At 39.4% G+C, this 26,904-nt stretch overlaps 1 protein-coding gene across 1 annotated transcript in view; it reads left to right on the top strand.

The window, feature by feature from the left end:
- Nucleotides 1–26,904, top strand: part of KCNQ1 (potassium voltage-gated channel subfamily Q member 1) — a 327,765-nt gene that overhangs the window by 29,386 nt on the left and 271,475 nt on the right. The window contains exon 2 of the mRNA XM_062494734.1: nucleotides 11,365–11,455. Coding sequence (XP_062350718.1) covers nucleotides 11,365–11,455 — 91 coding nt within the window. The remainder of the gene's footprint in view (nucleotides 1–11,364; nucleotides 11,456–26,904) is intronic.

Raw genomic sequence — 26,904 nt, 5'->3', positions numbered from 1 at the left:
TGGCAGAAAGTCACAGTTTGATATTTCCTGGTGGTTTAGCCATGAAACCATGACTTCCAGAAGAGAAGAACCCTTCCAGGTCTGCTTCTCATCAAGTCTTGCCCCTTTATACTTAGCTTTATGTGTTACAAATTTATGTTTATTATTACACATTGGTCAGCGCCACATATAAAGCTAAATATATGTATAGAAATATTGGCATTTTAGAAAAGGAATATGCAGAAAATACATGTATTATGATTTAATGCCCTAAATTTTTCTGCTATTTATAAAGACTAAAGGAGGTAGGATTCTGGAATTCTTTTAAGTCCTAAATTTGTGTAATTTAATGTTTTTGATATCTTAATGTTGTAGATGTACTGCATGCTTTCCTCCATGTAATTGAAACTATTTAACATTCAAGCTTTTACATATAATGTTGTGCCTTGCAATGTTAACAATTAACTGCAATTTCATTTATTATTCAAGTTGATGCGCTAGACAATTGTTTTGCCTCTTTCTGACTTCTGTCACTGTTCTCAGAAATGTGTTACATGCTCTTAGCAAGCACTTGCTATGTATAATTTGAATGTCCCAGTAAGAGTTGTAAGATAAATAATTTGGTGTCTGTATTAACACTAGAATAGCACTCTGGGTGTGCTCTCAGGCACTGGACTTTTGCTTCCTCATGGTGTCCTGCAGTAATATATCAAAATTATGGTACTGTGGTAACTTTCCCCTTCTGAGGCCATGGCCTTCAGTTGTGCTACAAAATGTTACCTTCTCTCAGGTCTTTTCCACCAGTGAATTTTGATAAATCCTTCTTCTGGAAGGTACCTGACATGCTCTGAGATTTCACTACAAGATAAATGAGTGTTTTTTTTTTTTTTCCCCTCAGCATCTAGAGACTATTCCCAGAAATGTTTAGATGCCTCGTGGCTTTTAGAGCTGGAAGCCATGTGGGCAGGTGAAAAGTAAAGCACGTGTCTGGCAGCTGGGGGCTATTACCCACAGCAGAGTTGGTTGTCCAGTTAATAGTTGATTATGTTTTGGGTTTTTTTTAATGTTACATGGTGCCACTTTATTCTTGATTAGGAGCCCTTTCTGCAAGGTTTGGCACATGAAGCATCTAACATCTTTCATTACTTCATCTTAACTTCTCTTTCGAGGAACTTCTATGCTTGTTGAGTGTTCAAAGTTGAAATCCCATTTTAATACATAAGTGTTTTGGACACTAAACCACCTTGAAATGCCTCTTGGATGCAGGCCTCAGAACTGATTGTAACTTTCTTGAATAATTTTCTCTTAATGTTACCTTTTTTAATTCAGTGCAGGTGAGTTCAAATTATACAGCAAAATTTTATGCCTTGTGATAGGCAACTAGAGTTACCAGTAACAGCCAACTTGAGTGCTGGAATAATAGAAATAATTATCCTCATAATTTTCAGTCTGAAAAACTGTCTACTGTGTGGTGAGGGCACGAAGCTACAGCTCTTTAAGAATAATGTGGGTTTCACTTTGGAAATTTAATATGTAGAGGCTTTTTTGAGGAAATGGAGTACTGAGCATTCCTGTATTTCGTGGCATGCATTTATAGAGATTTCTGTATTTACAGAAAGGCTCTCTCATCATAAAATTAAAAGCTGCCTGTGGCTTTCTAGACTCTCTTCATTCTTTTCTTCCAGAGGCACTTGAACTTTCCATCATGCTTAAAGCAAACTAAGAAGTCAAGTGGCCATAGCTTTCAAGCGTCACCTGTTTTCCTCAGCAAATTCTTTCTCTCCCCTGGAAATGGAAATACGTCTGTTTGCTGAATTCCTCTGCTTTCACCTTAGGAATGTTAACCTGCCGTGTAGTTTCTCTTCCTTGTTTCTAAGCTATAAGTACAGGGTACCATGTGTCTCTCCCCAGCACCCCTAGAAAAGTGCAGCCGAGAGCTGAATGTGGAAAATCTCAGATGATGATGGCAAGACTGATTTCTGTGAAAGCATCTGTCAACTATACCTTTAAACAATTAAAGCAGAGGGTCATCATGGAAACCCTGGTGAGAGCACTTATCTCAGCTTCAGATCTTTCTCACGATCTTCATCTTACTTGCCAGCACTGATGAAAGTGCCTTTCAGACACACTGGTTTCAGCAGAAGGGAGCTCAAAAAGTTATTTGGGCGTCATCAGGTGAGGAGGTAGGCCAGTGGCTCAAGTCTGGTATCATTTCTGTGGCATTTGCTGTAAATCACATTAAGTATCTGTCCACATCAGTAGTTCAAGGTTTGATTGCTTCTTCCCCATTTGTGTATTTATGTATCTGTTGATTTTTAGTCCTTTTCACTGTTCCACTCCATTCACAATTGAAGAAAAAAGGATGCTGTCAGGAATATCAGTATTGCTTCCCTGTCGTGGAGGGGATTTTAGAGAGCTGGAAGTGTGGGTATTTTGTTATGGAACATTTAGAACCATAGCCCTGGTAGGTACTACCATACAATTAGCCTCCAATTTCTCGTGCACTAGTACATGAGATGTACAAGATTGTGGCAGAGTGCCTTTCTCCTTTGGTGTGGAGGCAGTGTTGCCTTTCTGACTTGTTCTGCTTCTCTGGGGCAGGATACTTACTTGGCTACCTGTGGTATCCAGCAGGTGCTCCCCAAGCAGGAAGTCTGTCACCCGAAAAGTTGACCAAGTCTAGTTTTCTGCAGCACTATAAGATGCATATGCTCTAGAAGTCAATGTTCTCTGATCTTTAATGGGTGAGGGAAAGTGATTTGGAGCAGTGCTGCTGGGATGACAGTAAATAAAAGGAACAAAACCAAAAAACCAGCTAATACATAGAGTTCTTGAATTGCTTTGTCAGGTGAAGCTAGAAAATAGTGTTCAGCCAACCCAAACAAGTGAAACCATTGGAAATAAATTTTGCTACTTGTTTAAAGAAATATTATGTATTTAAGGAATTATTAAAGGTATTTATTTTAAACAAGAGTGTTTTATTTAGAAAGATTTATTTAATTTAGGTTTGATAACAACAAAGCAGAGGAATAGTTTAGTCTTGGCAATTTTTCAGAAGCTGCATTTTATAGTCTGAGAACTTTTAGTAATTTTCTTTTAATATTTGGATACTAAATAATTTAAACACTGCTGCCTTAAATCTCCTGTTACAAGAAAAGTGGGATAGCAGTATAGTGAGTGGTCAGAGCAACTGCATAAAACTCCAACTACAAACCAAGTTTTACTTGTATTGTGGCACTCAGTTCCTAGAATATTTTTCTTCTCCCCCATTAAAAGAATGCTGGCTGATAAAAAAAAAGGTCACATTTTCCCCTAATTAAGCCCGATGTAAAGAAAACTGCAAAAATTCTTCGGATTTGTAGTGTTGGATGATGCCCTTAATGTACATGTGAACTCACCCCTTCCGTGGCTGTTGTGTTGCGATGTTGGGGTTTCATGTTAATGATGAGGCACATTGGAAGCTTGTTGTGAGCTATCTGGGGAGAGCTGATGAATTTTCTGCAGTCCAATGGTTCACATCTCTTGGTCATGCACTTGTTTTAAACACAGCATATTCATTTTCCACTTTCTTACTCAGTACCTATCATATTTTTCCTGTTAATCCATGCCTGTTCTCAAAGGAACCAATACCTCGTTGCAGGATGCAATAACACTGCTTTTTGTGAGTAGTTAACCTTTCCTCTTGAAGCATCTTGAGGTCTGGTTTGCATTTCTATTGCAATCATACCCTTTGCCAAGACCTTACAGCCCTTTCCTGCAGTAATTCTGGTGCTGTGTCCTAAATGACTTTTGATTAATTGTGTGCTTTGGTACCCTGCCCATAATTTAAATCATTTTTACAGACTTTAACCTCCCAGAAGAGTAAGTGTGGTAGTGTAATAGAAGGTAAGTGTGATAGAAGCCTTGCCTATGTGGCTGTATAGTTAACCTATTTTTCATAGTACGAGACTACCCTGCACTGTATGTGATCTTCCTAATGCACTAAATCTGCTTTCCTACATGGGAGCCAGAAGACAGCATTTCTTTGACAAGGAGTCGTGGAGCTGGTTAAAAATTATGCCATTGTTTCCTTCAGGAAGCACCAGCTCTACTTTGCCTTAGGAGTTGGAACACATACATATTAACAGGAAGCTCCATCTGATAGAGCTAAGCTAAGACAAACAGAGCGTTCTCATTTTGTCTGTTGAAGGGTTTTTGATGGTAAGTGACAGCTGAGAACAGTGACCTGTCTACAAGCTTGACCTGTGTTGGACATAAGAGGGGAAGCGTGTGTTGGACAGGAAACTGTTGTGTCCAGTTCCTGGAGGGAGTCCTGCTTCTCTGCATGGGTGTGAGTGTGCTTCCCTTTCGGGGCATCCTCCTGCCACAGAGGAGTGGAAGATGGGGAGGGGCTGCAGCCCTCCTTCCTTCCCCTGCCTCAACAACAAAACAGAAGAAGAGATGACAAATCCTTAGAGGAAAACCATGCAAAGAGCCTGCATGGGACAGAGACTTAAACCCCTATTTTTTTTTTATTTGACATTGGAGTGCTTTGCTATGTATTTATTCTTTTTTAAACTTGTTTCATCTTCCGTTTTGATTTGTGAAGATTGCTGGTCCCTTAACTCCTTGCTACAGCAATTTTTCTCTTTTTTCCATGCTAATGTATGAACAGATACTGTAGTTAATAAAATTAATGCATTATTAAGACTGTTAAAGTTGGCTTAAGGTATGAACAAAGAGGAATTGAGTACAAGGCTCATTCTTTCTAACCATGTCCCTTCATTGGACCATTCTCCTACAAACAGTCTTTTTTTATTTTTAATGAAGTAAGTGATGGAGGACCTCTGGTGTCCAACAGCTGGGTAATTAAATGCTTATTTAGCTTTCAGCAGCCTGGCACTGTGCTCAGGTGTTCCATAGTCATGACAGAGTTACTGTTCTTTAAGTATTTAGTTCAGACTTGCTGAAGGGTTCAGCATAAGACCTACAAATACAAGGTATTTACTTGTGTGAGTTAATTAAGGATGAAAGTTTCCTCTGCCTTGTGAAATCCTGCTTCTTTTTTGAAAAACAACCCTGAGTTTCTCAGCTTTAAATACACTGGTTGGTATTTATACTTGACACTATACCTTGATGATCCCATTAAAAAAATTACCACCCTCTATTAGATTCCAAGCAATGCTGTTTTTTGTTCATATTCTTCTATCTTCTCTTATTATCAGCTGTCCTTTATTTTACAAGTTCTACCTGTTCTCCTTCTTTTACCTTTTCTTACATGCTTTTTTTTTTTGCCTGAAGCAATCCCAAAATACATTAGTGAAAGAACAAAGACCTGGTTCCTTGCTGTAGTAAGAAATTACTTGATATGGGTTAGCTCTGAATGTTTTCTTGTTTGTACTGTGGAAATGACTATGTGGTACTGTGTGAGGTGGTCAGGGATTTATGTTGACTTGTAGTAGTAAAAACCTGTTGAAGTTTTCATGAGGATTTTCCTGATGTAAATTAGGAGTTGTTTTGCTGGTGTGGAATGCAGCAGAATGTATCACGAAATGAAAGAGTCTTCATTGTGTCTCTTACCTGAAGTTGTTTATCTAAATCCTCATTGCAATGATGTTATTTGTAACCTGGAGAGCTGCAGGAAAATGTCCTTTTCTTATACCACTGACCTTTGAGTTCACAGTCTGAAAAATGTCAGCAAGTATAAGCCATGGGGATGAAAGATGAAATAATGATGCTGTCATATGTTTTAATGAATTAATGTGAACTGGATATGCAGCAGCATTATAGTTTGCAAATCATGATGATAATCTGCCTGAGTTTAATCTGTGCACTCAAGTTGGTCATTCTCAATGTCATCCTTTCAGCTCTTGTAAAGCTCTATACTTAGAGGAGGTTAAATTTTCAATTACTTTGTTTATTTAAGAAACGTGTCACAGTTAGAAGCTAAATGGGGAAAAAAATAAAATTATTTACTCTGTAAAAGAATCCACAAACTAAAAAATCCCACAGAACAAAACCATCCCTGAGTTACAGAATAGATGACTGATCATGTATGACTGAACAGAGCTGTGCATTCAAAGAAGGACTATCTAGTTGTGTAAAAATAAGGGCAGGCAGATTCAGGAAGGGGGCTTATGTAGAATATAAAGCACATAGAAACACACTGAAGACATTTGCTTTTTTCGCAGAATATTTCTTTTTTAGTTACAGTCATTTTCTCCAGTAGACAGAAAGGATGAACTGTAATTAGCTACTGACCTCATGCCAAACAAATAAAAGCACAGGTGCTGGTAACTGCTTTTTAGCTGCCAGTTACCAGCTAAAATTATATTCTCTGTATGCAAGGGCCACCAGTATTTGCATATCTTCAAGACTGATAGCTATAATGAATAAAAATGCTTAGAAAACCCAGACTTAAGGCACCTCATGACACTGAACAAGGAAAAACTGTCTGTCTTCCTGGATGGTTAGAGCTGAAGTTAATATAAATTGAGTTGAACTTTGTATGTCCCTTCTCATCCATTAAATATATTTAAGGTCTCAGCTCAGTTTATAACCTAGAGGCAACCTTTTCCTGGTGTATGGGAAGACTCCCCCTGGGAGTATGTAAGAAACACTGCAAGAAGGAATGAAATCTACCCACATTTTAGTACTGCTTTTGATGATAACAGCTGCCTGTGCATGAGACTGTGTTAATCTGGTGAGTAAGTACTTCAGCATGTCTCATGCACCGTTTTTTAAAATGTTCCAGGTCATATCACTGGACATATTTTATAAACTTTTATCAGTTCTCCTACCTGTGACATTCACTAAATGAGCATTGTTATCTCTCAGTAAGTGGTTTATTGTTCCTTTGATCATTCCACACACTGTTTTAAGCCACAAAAAAGACATGCTAATGTTCAAAAATCATAGTTAAATATAGAAAAAAACTCAGCAACTCAGGGCTGAAGGCTGCTCAGTACTGATGGGTACCTATATGTGTCAAGTTCCTGCAGCTGACACTGAGGTCAGGGAAAAAGCTGTGGGTCTGTCTGTAAGTCAAAATATATCCTAAAATAGTCAGAAAACATTACATCTACCTTCAGCTTTTAATGTATGTCCTATCTGTTGCTAAGTAGAACACATACATGTTGGCTGGCCTTGTTCCCTTGTCTGCTGAATGATTCTTTTGTGGAAATGCTCTAGCTTCTCAAGAAATTACCTAAATTGTCTGACTGACACAATGAAGGAAGACAAAACTTATTATTTATTGAACATAAGCATACCTATGCAGACACTGCCTCGTGTAAAACTCTGTGTCTGTGTTCATGGTTTCCTTTTTGGAGGGTGGTGTAGCACAGACACACATCCTGAGTGTGGTTATGGGCTGGGAATGGACATGAGCTCCAAGGGTGACTGGAGTGCTGTGCCCTGGTGCTGTTCCATGCTGCACCAGAGCTCCACTTCTGGGCCTGGCTTCACCAGATGTGCAGTGCCTGGGAAACCTGAGCTGAAAAGGCAGCCAGAGAAACGGGCTTTGAGTAAAACAGTGCTGTCTGAGAGGACACAGGTCTCCTTGTACTACTCTACCAAAAACTCGAGTCCATGCAAGAAAACATCTGCCGCTTTGTCATGTCCACGCTGCTTTTACAGTGGTGCTGTGGTTTGACATCAAGAAGTGCAGAGATGATCAGCCACTTGCAAAATTCTTGGTTTAAAAAAAAAAAAAAAAGCAACAACATAGCACTGTTAGATATGACTTAACCACAGAGTGGAGTATTTTTAAACGCATCTGCTGATGCAGTTGATGTGTCTTATCTACATGAAAGCAGATGCTTCTTTGTAACCTGGGAGAGAAAACATTGAAAAACTTCACGGACTATCTCCTCATCTTTAATGCTTGCTTGGCCCCACAGTCAGAGAGTGAGATCAGAGCTGATGAGAGCCTGAACTCATCCCTGTGCTTCCTTTCTTTTCAGATGTGACGATGGTCACATTTGTGCATGCAGGGTAAACAAGCAAGGGGTTTCAGGAAATAAAGACTCAATGGTTTGCAAGAAATGAAGCCCCGTCTGACTGCTAGAGTATAGGAAATTCCAGGGTTTGCTATCTCTCCTTTAGAGGAAAAATGTGTATTAAAAATACTATACCAGAGGGGAGTCAGTTGCCCATTAGTTTATCTAATATGTACTGGTTGGATGAACAGTTTACATGTTTAGCCTCTGTATCAAGGTGTTTTTTGTTGTTTTTTTTTTTTGTATTGTTTTGTTGTGTTTTTTTTTTTAATTCTTGTAATAGCAATCACAGTAAAGTGATAGTAAGCATGATAAGGTTATTTTGTGGAAATTGTAATGTTTGCTTTTCTGAGGCTGGCCAGTTAAATTGCCCCTCGATGATTTTTGCATAAGCAAATTCAGGTTCAAGGCAGAGTCTGTCCCTGCAGTTGTTGTTTGTAACTATCTCCTGTGGACTTGTCTGCTGCCTAGACAGTAACTGAGGATCTGTATTCCACTTCTGGCTAAAGAAAGAGGAGATAACTGTCAGGGGAAAAAAAGAAAAGCTGCCAAAGTTCATGTTTTCTATTTTACTGGTGCTTCACTCCCTTCTTATACTTCAGAGGTGGAGTAGGGAGCCATTTATACCAAAACAAAAACACAGCTGAGTTTTGGAAGGCAATGAACAGTAGGCTCATGCCAGAGGAGGAGGACACCATGTACATTTGTTTAATGTCTTAATTTTGCACCTTCTGTTCTCTATGTGCAATTGATCTAAGCAAAATAGCAATGCTATTATGTGTAACAGGATAAGTAGTATAACAGGGTGAGTAGCTCAGCTGTGGTGCTGCACTGGCACCTTGTGGGTGTCATCTCTCTCACGCCAAAGAAGCAGACGTGAAGCAGCAGTGCCTGGCCAAACATCTTTGTTTTGCTTGGCATAATGTGTATTTGTGGTTCTGAAGGTGTCTCACACATCATCTTGGAAAGAGCACGGCAGTGAATTTTAAGAGCTTTTCTGGGGGTGAAAAAAAAATATAAAATTAGTAAGATTGAAATGGGTCCATGTGCATGAAAACCCATAAATGTAGGTAGGTAGGTAGAGGGGTGACTGGCACTTGAGATGCAGTTCTTACCTCAGCCATCATTTTATCTCATAGGACCAAGCAAAGAGATTTGGCAAACGGTTGACCCCAAGTTTATCTTTTTGTCACTTCGGCACGTGAACTTTCGGCTTTAATGCTTAGGCGGGTTTTGTGTTTGTGTAGGAAAAGGACAGGAGCGGGATGGTCTTGGCTTTGTTGCCCCCTTGTGGTTTCGTGTGTTGGCTGGGTTAAACATTCTACCATTGTTACCACTGCTACTAAGGGAGTTAGTAAGTACCAGTTGGTCCTGCTCATCCCTTGCAACTCGCTGTTTGCTTTGAGCTGGTAATTCTGTGTATGTTGGACTTCGAATCCAGAGAGCCTCAGCTCTGTCTGTGCAACTGACCCCCTTTATGTTCACGTTGTCACGTGTATGTTCTTATGCGGTTGTGAGAATGTTGTAGACAGAAGGGCTGGATGTTTAGGGAACATTTATGTTATGTTTCAAATGACTGACTCACCTTTGTGTTCTCCTGCCTTGTCTGCACAGCTTACTTGTGCTTAGAGATGCTCAAAGGCAGAGATGCAGCATAACATGAGGAGACTTTAGAGATGAATCAAACACCCACATACTTTTATTTTGCTTAGGTAAAGTATATTTTTGTATGGATACTTGTATTTATATGTGATAATCTCTATCCTTTTGATTTCATTATCTATTTGAGTTTTGTGCCTAATTACCTACAAGCTTTGTCTCCACTATTTGGTAGCATGCTATCAAAGGCTCGACTCGATAATCTCAAAGGTCAGACTTGGTCTGAGAGGTCTTTTCCAACCATAATGATTCTGGCCTCGGGTTTTTTTGGGTTTTTTTTTTGTGCTTTGGACTTTCATACACTTGAAGCAATCATTGAGGGGTGTAGCTTATGTCAACCTCAACATAGTTCTGTTTTCTTTAGTGCTTGGTCTTTCAAAAGATTGACCCAAAGTAGTGCTCACTTCTGTGAATAAAGGTGGAGGCTCTGGATGACTTCAGCTGAGCTATGCCAGTCTGATGTCCTGGTTAATACTTTTCTTGAGTTCAGTTTTATTCATTATGTCAACTTTTTTTTTATTGTGTGTGTGTGTGGGGGGGGGTTGTTTGTTTGTTTGGTTTTGGGTTTGTTGTTTTTTTTTTTTTTTTTAGTTAAAAGAATGGTTAGCTGTTTCAGAGATGGCTAACAGGATGAGTGATTTAGTTACTGGATTTTGCAGCAAGTTTCAGTTGAGTACAAAGGATTGGTGTTGCTTGTCTTAACAGAATTGTGAGAAATAGCCCTAACAACTAACTTTGTGTTTAGCAAGTAGATGTTTTCAGTCTTGCTGGTTGTTCCTGTTGTGTTCTTAAGAGAAACATGCAGTTCTTTGCGAACTGGAAGCTGCATGTGGCTAGTGTGTAGCTGATAGCATCCAGTTTGGGCGTTAAATGGTTTTCTTCCCAAATGTGTTACATTTCTCTAGGGGAAACAGCTGTCCTGTGGGGTGGTGGGCACAGCTGGAGCTGCTCAGGAAGGGGTTTGAAGGGAGAGGCTGCAGCGCTGAGCAGCCTTGCTCCTCAGATGGGGGAAGAACATTTCTGGGAGGTTACAGACAGCTGGGCTGTTTCCCTGGCTGTCCCAAATCTTATGTTGGAAACCAGGCCCCCTTCCCTAAGGACAAATGTGTCAGCCTCATCCCTGGAAGTGTTCAAGGCCAGGCTGGGTGGGGCTCTGGTCAGCCTGGTTTAGGGGTAGGTGACTCTGCCCATGGCAGGGGCTTGGGATTAGGTGGAATCAGACCTAGATTGTGCTTCAAATGCCAAATGTCAGACTTGATTTATTTGGGGCCTTTTAGAGATCAATTATAGAAGCACAGTAGAGCCTATTAAACTTCGGCTTAGCTGTGATTTCCCCCCCACCTCCAGTTTATTGGGGTTTGGATCAGCAAAAAGGCAAATATTTGAAACAGGTTTGGGGGTTGTGTGGTGATTCAGCCAAAGTGGTCTTTAAAGTGGGAAAGAGCAAGGAATGCTCTTTTCATGAGGGGCCAGGAAACAGCGAATCATAGAGGTAGGCTCAAGCCAGTGTTACCATATGGCTTCATTTGATAATGACCGACCCGAAACCTCAGTGTCTGAAGAGAAATAAACTATCCAACAGGAAGCAGGATTGTGCAAAATTTACCAGCTGTGTTTTGGGATAATCCAATACCAATGACATTTCAGTGTAAAGAGATGATTTTTGATGGCATAATTATCTGTTCTCCTTATAGGTTATTACACTGCATTACATTATTTTAATTTTAAAATTTCTTTTTATTTGCAGCTTCCTTATTGTGCTGATATGCCTTATCTTCAGTGTGCTTTCTACAATTGAGCAGTATGCAGCTCTTGCTACAGGGACATTATTTTGGATGGTATGTATGTGATCATCAATGTGATTGATGTGTGCTTGTTCTTAATTTGCAAATTCTGATCTCCTGAGCTGACACTGTATGAAACAGAATGTTCCTTGTGGTTTAATTGACAAGAGGCTTTTCTGCATTTCCCTAATGAGTCTGTTGAGCTACAGAAATTCCAGAAGTCATGGCAACCCAAACATGAACTGGTACTCTCTGTGCCCTATACTGAGGACATCTGTGGTGCGTCCAGTACATACACCTATTCTAATTAAGCTTGAATCCCTGCTATTGCTTGGCTTAATACTTTTTTCAGCCTTACTGAAGATGAGAAACCTGGCCATAGCAGGGGTAAAAAGTAAGTGGAAGTCCTTTCATTTAGTTGATGACATACCCAGCTTTGTTTCATGTCCATTGACTTTAAGATAACTTGCTCTACCCTACCTGTCTTACACTCTTTCCCTTTGGTAGAGAAAACACAGTCACCATGTTTATAGTACAGCTGTGCTGCAGCATAGATGTATTAACAATTGCTTCAGGAGTATTTGTGTCCTGCCATCTTAGATTTCATTGAAGAGCCTTAGTTTTGAGGTTGGAGAGGCAGGATTTTAAACATCCAAAGTTTTATAAATTTGTTGTACCTCACTAGTGGGATACCCCCTGCTAAATCATTTTATTTGTAAAAAAAATGACCATTATTTAACTTGTGGAAACACTGTCACTATATTGAGAAAATGCTAACTAGCAATTTACATATTTGTTCAAAACAGGTGTTGTAGCAATGTTCCAGTAATACGATTAGGTGTATTGCCACTATTCACATGAAAAAGTTCACTTCTGACCCCCATCAATTCTAATATTTTTTTGTCTATTTATCTATTTAATATACTGAGGATCTATTCTTTATATATATATATATATATTCCTAATATGACTGCTGTAAGGATAAGAATATAACATATTAAATTTAGTGTCAATCACACTTTCTGTATGCAGTCCCTTCATTCCTGTATATTATTTTTAACTAACTTATAAGATGTTTGAACTCCTAGGTGTAACATAATTAGCGCCAGCTAAGAGCATCCATACATTTATTTCTGCACTCAGTACTTTTTTTTGGCTTTTTTTCCTGTTTTTTTTTTGGTTTTTTGGGTTTTTTTTTTTTTTTTTTTTTTTGTGGTTTGGCATTTTATTTTTGTACAGATCAAATTTGTTTTGAGTTTTTTGCTATATAACTATAGGTTATAGAGTAAATATAATAACTATTCCATATATATTAAATATATATATTTAATGTTTTATAATAAAATATTTAAATAACTATAGGGGTTTCTTTTATCCATAACTTCTGCCAATGTCTGTGATGAATTTAACTCCTGGTAAAGTCTCACTCATCTTTGCAATGCATCATAATATTTTACATGTATGTTGTTTTGGTGAAATGACTTGTAGTGACAACATTAACTAGTGAGGTTTCATTCCCTGTCCCCACCCTGCAAAACCATGGAGCTTGTTTTGGTTTGCTCATCCTGTGTGCAGCGTGTGTTGTCTGTATCTGGGCAATCCAGGCAGGGTAAGATGCATGCAAAGCATTCAGGGTTAGGCACAGTGTGTGTAATATCCAGTATAGATTGTGTATTTCTACTACTCTGTATTATCTTCCTCTCTTAAGTAGTGAGGGAGTTGGTGAATGATGTATCACTGTTCCTGTTCTACATAGTGAGAAAAACTGTGGTTAATTTCTAAAACTGAAATCTTACTGTCATGGTTTTTATGGGAAATAAGCAGCTGTCTGTTGGTTCAGTATTGGCAGAGTCTGATATTGTTTTCTTAAAGGATTAACTGTGGTAACTTTCATGAAACCTGTGGGGATTATGGGGAGCCATCCATCCAAAGCAGTAGATGGGTTGATGTGCTCTCTGCTCTATCCAGTTTCTGTGGGACTTTCCAAGGAGTTGTGGCATCTTGAAACACAAATATGAATGCCAGAATCTCACTTCTGTTGGTACCTGCCCCGTAAAATTTCCTGTTCTCTTATTTCTTAAGAGATTTTTCTTTAAGGTAGCATTACATATTGTCAAAAATAGATATAACTGAATTCTTAGGGGGAGATTTTATCACAGAGGGCTGGTTTGAAGATAGACTGCAAAATGGAAGGAAAGAAGTAAAATGAAATGTAGCAGCATGTAAGGATTAAGACACTAAACAGGAAAAAACAGTGCAAATTTGTAAACCAAATGGTGCTGTAAGCAGAAATGAAAGCTTAGGAGAGCAGTCTTTCCACTGCTCTGCAGTAGGAGTTAATTTCTTTTTTGTGTCTATAGAAGGATTTTTAATTATTTGACAGTAATGATTTTTATTTGGAGCCAGCGAATTCAAGTAGGTAACATTGTCATTGTAGGTGAGCAAAGGAGGCCAGGCAATTTGATTGACAAAAATAAGACTAAAGGAGCTGCAGTGTATCAGCAACCTACCAGGAGTATGGGAATCCTGAAGGTGGCTTTTACTTGGGCTTAACTGGGCAGTGAGAATGGAGGAGCTTTGGCCACATAGAGATTGTGGTTTTTGAGACCTCAAGTAATTCCATGAAACTGGAGTTGCATGGCACTGAAGATATGCATTGGGAAAAGATCAGAATCTTCTCCTCCTGACTGGAGAACTAATTACACATGACCACTAAAAGCACTCAAAATTAATAGCAATGCTGTTTTGTTTCCTCCAAATAGCCAAAGAATTTGACCCTGTAAAAGATGTGAGCACCTGCATAATTTCAGCAGGTGGTCTTTTTGAAAGCAGGGAGCCTGGTCGCATTGAAGTTGCAGATAGAAGCTGAGTGTGCCCTTTTTCCTGAAAAAGAATTTTGTGCTTTACTGATACAGTCATACAACATATTACAATAACATGAAATTAAAAGCTAAAAAAGTTGACATTATATATATGTATATATGTAATATACACATACATATATGTGTGTATATATGTGTATATATATGGAACATATATGTGTGTGTGTATATATATATATTGTTTTGATTTTATTCTGGAGCTGCGTGTCTTAAAAAAATCACCTCCCACTAGCACAGCATGAAACAGAAGATGTTATACTATCTATAATTTTAAAGCATTAAAAACCGCTTCTATTTCTCATAAAAACAAGAAAAAATGCAGGCTTAACTTTGGAAAAATAAACAGGGGCAAGTTTATATGCCTTCCAAGTGGTCTTCCAGATTTAGACAAAAAGCTCACAATTAGCTGCTGAATCTTTCTCTACTTGTCACCACACTTCACAAGGCAAAGAGCTTTGATGAAAGCTATACCTAAATGCAGTTGTAATGGGAGATTAGGAGAGAATTGGCCTTTTGTTCGTTTCCAGAATGCAGTGAAAACTGTTTAAATTTGCATGCGTTTATCTTCTAGGGGTTTTTTTTGTTTTGTTTTGGGTTTTTTTTTGGTTTTTTTTTTTTTTTCACTAGATGGTGCTGTCGGAGGGCTTTGGCTCCAGTTACTCGTTGGCACTTGCCCAGCGTGAGCTGCAGTCTGAGCCAAGGCTGTGAAAGCATCATCATTTTGAAGAGTCCTGTGTACACTTGGCGCGCGTAAAATACAGTGGTGCGGGGGAGCTTGTGCCACGACTCGTAAAGAGAATGTGGTATATCAGTGTAAAAATTGATTTTTGAGACTACGATGTCTAAAGTATGGAAAAAGGTACTGCAGAGATGTATGTTCCCAGAGAGGCCGTATTTTTCTTTTATTTTCATAAGCAAGGGTTTTATGGTGCCAGAACACAGCAGAATGCTGTTATCTCAGCATGATCTAAGAAAATCCAAGCGCCTGATCCAAGGGGATTAAATATTCTGCTGAACCAAGGGATATTTGGTGTGCCTGAAAAAGCCATTTTCTGGTAGGAATCTCATTTCAATATTGATTCCTGCCAAATAAAAAAGAAGAAAAAGGCTATGTTTTTATGATGAAAGTATAAACTCTTTCCAGCTTTCTGTTTTAAGTTCCTTTTCTACTTTAGCATGTGTCTTACTGAAGAGATTAAAGAATATTTAAACTTCAAAAAATACAAATTAAGATAAAAAGGCAATACTTTTGGTTTATTAACGCTTACTTTACTGGCATTGAAATTATTCCTACAATTATGAGAAACTGGCACAGATCTAGTTTATATTGCTTTTTTAATATAATGTTTTGTTTTGACTATAAACCTTGGCTTTTGTTTGCTGGAGTGTTCTGTGGGTCTTTTGAGAAACAAAGAGGAAAACACCTACAGCTTTGGCTTCTGAAGGTGGTCCTCACAGAGAATACACAGTTCAAAGGGGTTCCAGCAGTTTTCTTTCCTGATAATATTCCTTGCTTAACACGGTCAAAATACAGACTCAGTATCTGCATTGGTGCATTTGCATACTTTGGAAAGATTTAATTAACTTAATATCTGTAAAAGATGCCTGGTGACAGCTCTACAGATTAATATAGTCTACAGACTCTGAAGAACAAGTGTAGCTGAGAAAGTGAGAAATTTGTCTTTGCAGCCTCAGCCATGTCCCCTGGTCTGACCCAAAGTGAGGTCAGCTGGTGTAGAAGATGTGCCCAGTGGATTTATGGTCTTTAATCTTTTCTCCTTTGTCGGTCCTGCAGAAAGTCCTGTCCAGGAAGTCACTCACTGCAGCCTTTCTTTTCTGTCATTCCACTGATAGCTGAAGTGGAGAATCCCAGCTTTTGCTCAGAGCTGGCTTCATTACATTTTGGTTTGTAGTAACAATGCCAGCTGTGAGTGATTTGAAGGCTCAGAAAACACAATTAGAGATGAAAATCACCCTCCCCTCTTTTAATGAGGTAACAGTACAGGGAGTAGCTGGAACAGGGATCTTCCCCTGAATCTGCACCCAGGTGTTTCTGGCTGCATTTCAGCCCCTGATTGTGATGTGTATGGCTGAGCTGTGCTGGCAGATAAGGTGAGTGCTTCTGATCTGCCTCACTGCAAAATCAGCTGTGTTGGTTTGAAATGTTGCTGGTAGTAAGATCTTAACTTGTTCCAGCTGTTCTCAAAGCAATCCCTTGTCAAATCCCCTGGCCTGAGGAAGAGAGTTATGCCTTTAATGTAGGTGTGATGTTCAAAGGATTTAATTCATTTGGTTCAGAAGGTTGTGTGAAAATGCTTAAATTCTGCTTTATGCCCATTCTGAGCAGGTCAAAGGGAGACAAATCAGATGCTTCTAAAATGAAAATAATGTTGTCTGTTAGGGACAGCTGAACCAATTTAATTAAATGGATGCTTTCTTATTACCAAGAAAAAAAAAAGAAAAAAAGACAAGCCTCTTGCTCTTGGTTTGGCATAGATGAAATCTGAGTTAAGGAGAAATGAAGAGGTGATATGGAATGAAAGCATGCTAAGACCAGTAAGGGAGAGATGAGCTGGTTTTGTTTTGACATGTGCTACAAATCAAAAACTTGTGGAAGGGCTCTGGAATTACCCTTTAAAATCTGCAGAGGGCAGCATCAGACCACGTTGTGTTCTCCTGGGGTGGCTGCTTCTGAGCTAGTTAAAAATATATTTTGGAAGAAGTGAACTCTTACTAAAGAAATGTTTTTCTGCTTGGGCTTGGGGAATTTTATACGAGTAATTAGCAATCATAATTTGTGGAGAGAGAGATGGGAGAAAAGGGCTGTGTAAACAGTGGTGCCAGAGAAAACTCTGGCAACTTTGTGGTGGAGCCACAAAATTCATGCCGTTTGGTCTACTTTATTGCTCATCATGTGGATAGCTTTCAGGGGAAAAAAAAAAAAAAGAGAACAATTAATGCTTTCAGTGAAGTGAATTGGGCAAGTGTTTGCATGGGGGAGAAAGAAAAAGTTCTTGAACTTGTTAAAACACAGAAAGACTTCCGATATGTTATGTCCTGCCAGGTACACTCTTGGTATTATTAGATGTTTCTTATTCAGTTTGGATTAAAAAAGAAAAAGGGTTATTTTTCTAAATTTCTCGAAACTTGCCACCAAGAATGGCCTTTATATGTATATGATGGGAATAAGCAGCAGTTTTTATAGAAAAAAACACACCTCTTTTTACAGTATGCATGCATCTAATCTAGAAGGTCTAAATATTGTGGGTTTGAATTGTTATTTTAGTCTGCTATGATGGAGTGGCATGGATGTAGAAAATTTATTACTTCTATTTCTGCCTTTTCTACAAACTTTGAAAAGAAAAATATCCATTCTCTGAGATTTTTGTACCTGGAGTTGTGTTATGGCCTAACTAAATGCTGTCATTTAAAATAAAGTCTGCAGCTACATCTCTGTGCACGCAGGAATTGGAATTTAGCCTTTATCCCCATTGGGATGAGGAGACTGTAAAGTACCAGGCATTTTTTGGGTCTCAGACTCTGAAGACAAAGATGGGCTCTGGGGAGAGTGACCTTCCTCGAACTCAGGAAGTTTGTAGAAAAGGCAGAAATAGAAGTAATACATTTTCTACCTCCATGCCACTCCATTGTAGCAGACTAAAATAAGAAATCAAACCCATGATATTTAAACCTTCTAGATTAGATGCATGCATACTGTAAAAAGAGGTGTGTTTTTTGTTTTTTGGGCTGGTGACAGACTGTGGGCCAGCACAAGCCACTGGTGGGTGATGCACTGGGGCTGTCTGCTGGCTGCTTGCTCTGTTTTTAAGAATAGGTACATTCCAACAAATTGTGTTCAAAGCTGCTGCTAAGAAAATGCCATCACTGAAAATGGCATTTTTCATTCACAGTTGTATTTATTAGTCGCTTTTTTCAAGCTTCCTACTTAAGGGTTAAAGTTGGACTAAATTTTTCTGGGCTGTGAATCCATGTCAAACTTGGAACATTTGCTTGGTAAACTCAAAAAGAAACATAGTAGACACATTTTCTTTGAAATTATACATATTTCTCACTATTTATTATTTTGCTAAACAAGCAGAGTAATACAAATTCCATCTTGGAAAAAATTTTTTTGAAACTCTGGAATACTGGTGCATGCTATAGCCAAGCAGTGAAAAAGAAAGATTTTTAAATTTAGGGTTTTATCTGGATTAGTGTGTAATGTTTGCAGTGACAGGTGTTTCCTTTATGCTTTGCCCAAATGTCTGGAAAGTAGTTTGTCATTAAGTGCTACATTCAGTGTGTATCTCAATTTCAGTATAACTGGAGGGTCTCTGGCTTTGTTAGGTCCTTGTTTTCACATCTGACCTCAGCCAGCTGGAGTCTATTGTTTTAAGCGTAATGTAACAGCTGACATAACATAACGGATATCAAGCTGAAAAACTGAAACAGTGCAGTGAACTGAGGCAAAGGGAGGGGAAAGGGAGAAGCTGGGAGGAGAGACACGGGAAAAACTAGCTTCATGAGTCAAAGTTGGAAGCTTGCTGGCTTGTTTTCCCAGGGGGAATTAGCTAGGAAATAATGGGATGAGTCTGTTGAAGTTCTATTTGCAATTGATTACATATGATAGACTACTGAGACAGGTTTGAATTTGCCAGCTGTCACTAGCTGGTGGCTCTTGAATGGCTTTAAGTGGCCCTTGGTAGGCAAAACTGGAATAAACTCTGCAGGTGTGGTGTAAGTGTAGCACAAAAAAGCAGCGAGTGCCAGTGCCTAAGAAGAAAGGAGGTTCCAGGAGTTAGTAGACAGAAAATAACTTAAATTGAATGTATTAAGAACTTTATTTTGCAACGTTGGGTTAAGTGGGTTCAATTAACTGGCTGAAAACCCAAAATCAACTGGACTTCTTGGTGGCTTTCTTTTTCTTGGCAGTTTCTGAAGTAAACTTCTGTGAGTTTGTTTTCTAAAAAGCTTTGTTATTTTTTTTCTTGACTTCTGTGTTGGACAGGAGCAGAGTGGATCTCGGCACTGAGAGCTAGCTTCTCTTGGAAGAGCAATGAGTAAAATGAATGTCCTGTTAGAAATTTTCCAGGCCATGAAAAAAGTCACATCTGACTTTGTGCACAGATAGAGAACAACAACGATGGGAGAATACTCTTATTTCTTCATATGTATTTATGTATATTCTTCTTTATGTATGTGTTTGTATATAGAATGTTTCTTTTTTCATCAAGAATTTGAAGAAAGAAGCTGGATTTAATTTGTATTGAGTAGACCCTCTGGCAATTCTGCCCTATTGAAAGTTTATTCCATGGCTTTAGACAAGGGGGGGTGAAAAAGGAAAGACTGTATGCTGTTTTTTTTCTTTAACGTATATGTGCAGAGGCAACTAAATTACATTTTACATTTATAAGTGAAGTTTTTATGGCATGAAACTTGCAATTGTGCAGTGTGTTTAACTTTGTGTGTTAGAGTCGTCATCATGAATTCACTGGAGCTTCCTGTGTGCATAAATATTAACAGGATCAGGATGTAATAGGTAAGATTTCTTCAACAGAGTCTGCTTGTACTTAGGGGTAATGTAGGAAACATGAGTTTGATTTATGTAACTGCTAACTGTATTTATCTCACATTTAATGTTTTAAATGTATTTTTATCTAATTTAATTTTATTTTGGTAGTATAAAAAAACGTCATCATGACTGAAGCATGAGTTGTGTTAAATTTGTCTTGCACAAATTGTTTCTAGGGTTGCTCCTGTTGTACTATGAGGCCCAATTCTACTTTATCTCAGTAATCAGAAAGGCCTTGTGAAAGTTTATTAGAGCTGTTGATTCAGTGGCCAGTAGTATTTAGCATGGGCATTTACACTTTATCTCAGCTTATAAAAGAAATCATTTAATTGTGGAGCTCAGGACTTGGTGTTTGTACTGAGCTGCTGGAGAAGTCTTGATAGCCCAGAGAGCTGCCACGTACTGCGTTTTCTTTTCCGTGTTCGTGGCACATCCTGTGCCTTGGGAGCAAACAAGGATGGGTGCCCGTGTGCCCCGATATCCACAGCAGTCAGAGGCTCTGCAGCAAAGTCAGTTCTGTAGGATTCTGAATTCCCTTGAGGGACCAACTATTGGGATAAATGTCCTAGAACCTCTGCACTGCTCAGCTATCCCTGCTGATCACTGGTTTCTGGGACCTGTACCTTAGAGCATTGCTTACATTAGGTATTTCCACCATTGACCAGGAGCCTGTTTTTAAGATGATGGGGGACCAAGAGCTGTTACTGGCACTCGGAAACAGCCAGACTTTGAAGTACTAGCAAAATAACCAAAATGCCTTTTTTCACACCCAGTCTGTGAAAGCAAGCAATGTGCTGCCTTACTTTGATGGTTTCCCTTATGCTAATGACACTGAGGCTGGCCTCTGTTTTCCTCTAACCTGTTGTTAACGTCCTTATTAAGGTACCTTTCAGAAACTCTCCTTTTCCTTGTTGTTTCTGTCGGTTTGACAGGATGTGTGTACACATGGAATGCATGAAAAAGGAGTTTGATTTACCTGTCCTTTATTCCTCTGCAGCTGTTTCCCAGACCAAGGTGAGGAAGGGTGTCTGCTGTAGAACTGATTTGTCCATTCCATGGCTGGGTACAATGCATTTAGGGGCTGTTTTGGCTGCAGCATTGCAGACCGATTTTAAACGAGATTGTGTGCATATGATGACTGACTTCCATCTCGCCCAGAGGCAGGGAGCTTGACAGCTACCTTCTAGGAGCTGCTCCAAGTCATTGATTTAGTGTATGGAACTCCGAATGAGTTATACTTAGTGGGCAAGGCTGGGGGAAAGGGAAGAGAGAAAATTAAATATTTACTAATCTTACTTCTGCAATGCCTTGCAAACACGAGTGTGCTTAACCTCTCAGCATTCTTGGGAGGTGAATATTAGCAGTTTTACGTGTAAAATTTGGTGATCCATAGCTTTTCCACTCTTAAGTTGGCTTTGTGAGATAAATCCTTCAGAGAACCCAGGCTTGCACTTTCAAGAGAGGGTTTCAGCCTACATAAACTGGCACTGCCACCTGAAGAAATGATCTTACTGCTCCATTCCTTCTGCCAACACAAGCTTTTATGCAGCTCTGTTGTCAATTGCCTTGGAGAACCCAGATGGGTTCAAATTAACCTTTTTTTTGGCCAGATGAGATTGCTTCTTTTGGCAACAGTTCTAGCTTAAACTGTTTGTGGAACTGTGGAGTAAGATTTGTTAGCTTTTGATAGTTAAAAGTGTGATAGAAACTTTATCTGCAACACAATTTACAAGCAGACTCGTGTGTTATTCTTCTGAGAAAGGACTTTATAGTTGTTTCCATTACAGCCCTGCCTGTAAGATTGAGTACAACACCTAGTAGAGTGTGGAGCCACATGCTCTAAAAGATAGGTCCTACCCTCAGAGATAGGCCTTGCAGCCTAAACAAAGTGGTTGAAGAGGTAAGGGGAAGGAAGTTCTGAATGGGGTTTTTGCCCAGTCAGGCACTGAGACAGAGGAAACACAACTTCCACAAGTCCCAGCTTTGGCCTGCTGCGTGCATTCTAGTTCAGTGATGGGCTTCAGCAGTCACAACACTGAAAAGAAAAATATATTTAACTTTTTGTCTCATTTCTTAGAACTGTGAAGGGTTTGGGTTTTTTGTTGGTTCCCCCCCACCCCCAAAGCTGAGATTTTTACGCCCTTACTTTACATGCTGAAGCTTGTGCCTCTCATGTGTTGATTTGACTGAATAATGAATGAAGTGGCATTTTATGTTTACTTTTCATCTGTTTTGCTGAAGAACAGCAGGATTGCAGCCTTACAGCTGATTGAGGCCAACTTGGCTGAGACTAAATTTATCCTACAGGTCTAGGCCTGCCTACCATTATCCAGAGCTGGTTATTGAAACCCAAGTTGGCAGCAGGGCCATCTCTACAAACAAAAGCTGTTTTATTCAAGCTCAGCTACTACAGGCAAGGGTGTAGGTAGGTTTGTAGAAGCATGTCCCTCTGGAAATCTTGAGCAGCAATCATCTGCTAGCTCTTTGCTGCAGTCCTCCATGGGATTTGCCACTGCCCAGAACTGGACTGAACTGTGCTCATTTTCACAGTCTGCTGCAGTGCCCCACTCCCCAGAAAGCCTTGTTGATTTTTGCCACCAAAGATGGTTAAACGTACTGTGGTTGTAACCGAGAGGGCAAAGAGCACTTCCACAGTGGGTTACCCTTGTTCAGCTTTGTGGGTGGTAATCTCCAAGGTGAGAAGTGCAGGAATAAGGAGCAGGGTGGGGTAGTATCTTCCATCTCTTTCTGTCTTTGAAGTGATGGTGGGCATGTGGTTGCACATGTCAGTGTAACCTAGTCCCACAGGGTATAATTGTACTATGATGTCATCATCATTATTAATACAATGACAGGCACATTTGGGGTTGAATTACTGCAATTGTTTTGATAAAAAGGTTAAAAAAAAAAAAAACAACCCACCCAACCAAGCCCCAGCTTTCACATACCTCTACACAGGCTACTTAATGTGTGTGTAGAATAGTCTCAAAACAGCAATTTACCTTAGAGATTCCTGACATGTGTTTCAATATGTATTAACATATAGATACATTTTAAAAAGCTCCTTGGATTTGAGTGGGATTTTTCAGATGCAATTGCACGTGTTTTCATACTCACATGTTAGGATTCAGCTCATTAGTGAAACAGTTAAATATTTAACCACCATGAGTCATGCACCTTTTTAAAACAAACAGAGTTGAAAAGAATGTAAAGAAATAATTCTTCCTTGCTCCTAATTCTGAACTGGCTTAGAGAGTTGCTATCTCATTCATCCACAAGGAAAAAAATAATCAAGAAAAATAGGGGCAGTGTTCTTGACTATACAAGTCAACTTTACAATGGTATGTGCTTACAAGTACATCTCTGATACAGTGGGTAATGTGGAGGGACTAGATCTGGGATCTTGCAGACCTTTAAAGCAGCAGAAGTTTGCAGCAGTAACTGAAATTAATAAATCTGTAAACAGAGAACTTATTTTTATTTTGGCAACAGAACTAGGAAACTGTGCTACAATGTAGGAAAAAATGCTTTCAAGTAGTATGGCAATAATGTGTAATTTCCTTTCCTCTTCTTAATTGATTATGTTAGGTTAATGGCCGATGAGAGTCAGAGGTGAGAAGCTCAGCCATGCATCAAGTCACACAAAAATGCACACTGTGTCCGTTCTGTTGAACAAGTCTCAAAACAAACAGGCAGTCAGTCAATCTTTACTTTGTCAAGGACGCCAAACCATAGTACTGAAATGCTAGTGAAGACATTAAGAGAAATCCTGATTAAGAGAATCTCCTGTTTCATTAGTTGATTTGACTTTTGGAAAGCAGCTGAACTCTGGTTTCGAAGTGTTCAGACACTGTTAGGGGTCTGTTAGCTTTCAAGTCCCAGGCAGCTTCCTTTATTTTGTAGTTTATGTCCAGAGGTGTTTCTGTCTTTAAAACGAAGTCATATCTTCATAGATAGGTAATGAGCACTCACAGCCCAGAAAGCCAGCTGTCTCTGGGCTGCATCCAGAGCAGCCTGGGCAGCAGGTCGAGGGAGGGATTCTGCCCCTCTGCTCTGGTGAGAGCTCACCTGCAGTGCTGCGCTCAGCTCAAGGGTCCCAACACAGGAAGGACATGGACCTGTTGGAATGAGTCCAAGATGATGATCAGAGGGATGGAGCACTTTCCCTATGAGGAAAAGCTGAGAATTAGCTTTTTTCAGCCTGGAAAAGAGAAGGCTTTGGGGTGACCTAATTGTGGCCTTCCAGTAGCTAAAGGGAGCCTACAGGAAAGAGGGACTATTTACAAGAGCATGTAGTGACAGGACAAAGGGGAATGGCTTCAAACTGAGAGAGAGTAGGTTTAGATTGGATATTAAGAAGAAATTCTTTACTGTGAGGGTGGTGAGGCACTGGAACAGGTTGCTCAGAGAAGCTGTGGATGCTCCATTCCTGGAAGTGTTCAAGGTCAGGTTGGATGGGGCTCTGAGCAGCCTGGGATAGTTAAAGGTGTCTCTTTTAAATGTAACAACTAAGCTCTGTAGTTCCTGTAGGTTTCCCACAAATTTGTGGATTATTGCTGCTTACTTCTGGCAGGGTGAACATCTGGAAAATAGCAGGTGAGAGTGGGATATCCTGTTGCCATGCTTCTTGGAACATAGAATGAAATAAAAGGGCAGGAGGGCATCACAAATAGTCTTGGTGTTAGGTGATTGTTCATTATGGAAGAAAGCAAGGAGGCAAGCAGGATAAACATCTTTCTGATGATGGATTTATCTGAGAAATAGTTACCTGAGAATCCTGAGTTGTCTATTCCTTGAAACAGCTGTTTCCTTGTCCTTGTTTCCTAATTTGGTGAGGCATTGATGAAGTTGCTAACAGGTATTTAATTCTTCCTACTGTTTAAGGGAGATGTTGAGTTACAGCTTTTTCGCTTAGCAAGACTATTTTCTATAAAGAGTTGGTGGAAGGTGGTGGATGCTGTCAGTGCAACCTTTCATGCAAAGGTGTGAAAAGCGGGGGAAGAAATGTCAGGTGTCTTGGATGAGGGATGAAGTGTCAATTTGTTTATCTGTTATCTCTTGGAATAGGGACCTCTTGAGAATTATGGTTTCTTAATGAATTGCAAATTTTGTCTTGGAACTGTATCTTCTGTCATTCTTTCACTAGCTTGAACTTAAAAATCATTGCTGACTGAGACAGTCTATGAGGCATGGAGAATTCAAATACACAGAAAGTCAGTGTCAATTAAAATTTGGGGGAGCTTGTATTGCCTTCCTGAATGTACATCTAGGCTCTTACGCACAGTACAACTTTGCTTGCCTGTCAGCTTTTTAAAATTAATATGTCTTTCAATCACTTCTATATAAATATTAATCCCAACCCTTATCTTAGAAGGCTCCAGGACCTAAGGTATTGTGAACATTTTAAAACAAAAATGAAAATTGAGCCAGTATGGTGAATTCTTTAGAGCTGCTGGTGTTTTTCTTTCTTACTATTAGTCCTAGATAGAAGGCTGAAAATAATCAGTAAAAATCCTGGGAAATATTTTAGTTTGTATTCTCTTTGTTTTATTTCCTAGTAAAAGACTTTTCACGTGCTGTGGAAGCAGCAGGAAAAACAATGGCATCTGACTGACCAGCATAGTGGAAGTGATATAAAGAACAAAGAAGGCTTCTTGTTTGTAATTTCTTAGGGTTTTTTATTCATCCCAATTCATAACAGAGGAAATCAATAATTTTCAGTTTCTTTGGTAAAGCAGTATTAGGTCAAAAATCAAGCAGCTCTTTTAACAGATGAGCTTACTGTAATGTTTGTGGCTCTAAGGCTAAAGTTTCAAAGCAGTGTGCATTTTACTTTGATTTATTTATTGTCAGTAGCTTATCAGGCCTTTGTTCGAATTAGGAGCCTTTGTGGGCAGCCAGAAATCGAACTTTATGTAATATAATCTATCTGTCACTTAGTATCAATTCCCTAACAGTGATGCTAACTCATTCAGACTTTAGCATCTGGACCTCGCGCTTGAGTTTTCAGCCATGAGGTAGGGTCTAATGTTTCAGTGCTTCCATGTAGTCCCTTCCTAGCTATTTTCCATCTGTGTGTGACTGTCCCACTTCCCTAGGATTCAGTCACTAGTGCTGCCAATGTCACCAGACAAGCCTTTTCCCAAGAGAAATTTTGTTTCAACTGTGCCTGACTACTGGATTCATTGTCTTCACCTCAAAAGTCAGGAAAATGATAATAAAGCAGAAAGCTGTGGGATTATGCTTGAGCATGTCTGTAAGATGAATATGTAGCTTTCTATTTCATGGGCCAAATCCAAAAAAAGCAGTTCTCCAGTCTCCTTTAATGATTTAAAGAAGAAAGGCCAAAGTATGGAAAGATAAGATGTGATTGCAGGAAAGAGAGAGAACAAGCATTAGAGTCTACAGCTGGGTTCTCACTCTGCCTGACAAAGTCAGTTCTTGAAAGAAAAATCTGTAGTAGTTAATGTACTATTATTAAAGTTTGCAATCTGCCTTCTACCTCCTGTAGAGCCTTTATGGCTCTCTTTTCTGGGAATGTGACTGTACTTATTTCATGCTTTCCTAGCTGGAGAACACCTTGGAAGGAAGCAGGCAGGCCTGTCCTTAAGCAAGAGAAAAATTCACACGTCTCCACCCTGGGCTTCCTGTGAGCTTCCAAGAACGTGCTTCTGTGGTTGCTGCACCTATTTCATGTGCTCCTGGTGGTGCCTGGGAGTTGGCTGTAAATGGGGGCCCCTTTGTGCTTTGGGCCCAAACATAATGTGGAGACTTAATACTTAAGTCTAAGTGTTAAGATAAAAGCAGTAGGTGGCTGGACTGACTGAAGGACACTTCCCCAGGTCTGTGCTCATTTTGTACATCACAAATTACCTGTTGACATCAACGGTAGAAGTCCAAACCATCAGATAAACGGGGTATCTCATCTCATACACCCTCCCTCTGTTTTCTTCTGTGAATTGGCTTCTTACTTTAGGGATTAATTCAGAAGTTGGAGAGCTCAACTAGAGCCAATGAGCAGGAAGCTTAGCCCAGAGCAATACCTCCTC

Source organism: Cinclus cinclus, chromosome 6 (assembly GCF_963662255.1).
Source record: "Cinclus cinclus chromosome 6, bCinCin1.1, whole genome shotgun sequence".
Lineage (NCBI taxonomy): Eukaryota > Metazoa > Chordata > Aves > Passeriformes > Cinclidae > Cinclus > Cinclus cinclus.
Note: the sequence above shows the minus strand (reverse complement) of the source record. Positions and strands in the feature narration are given on the sequence as shown.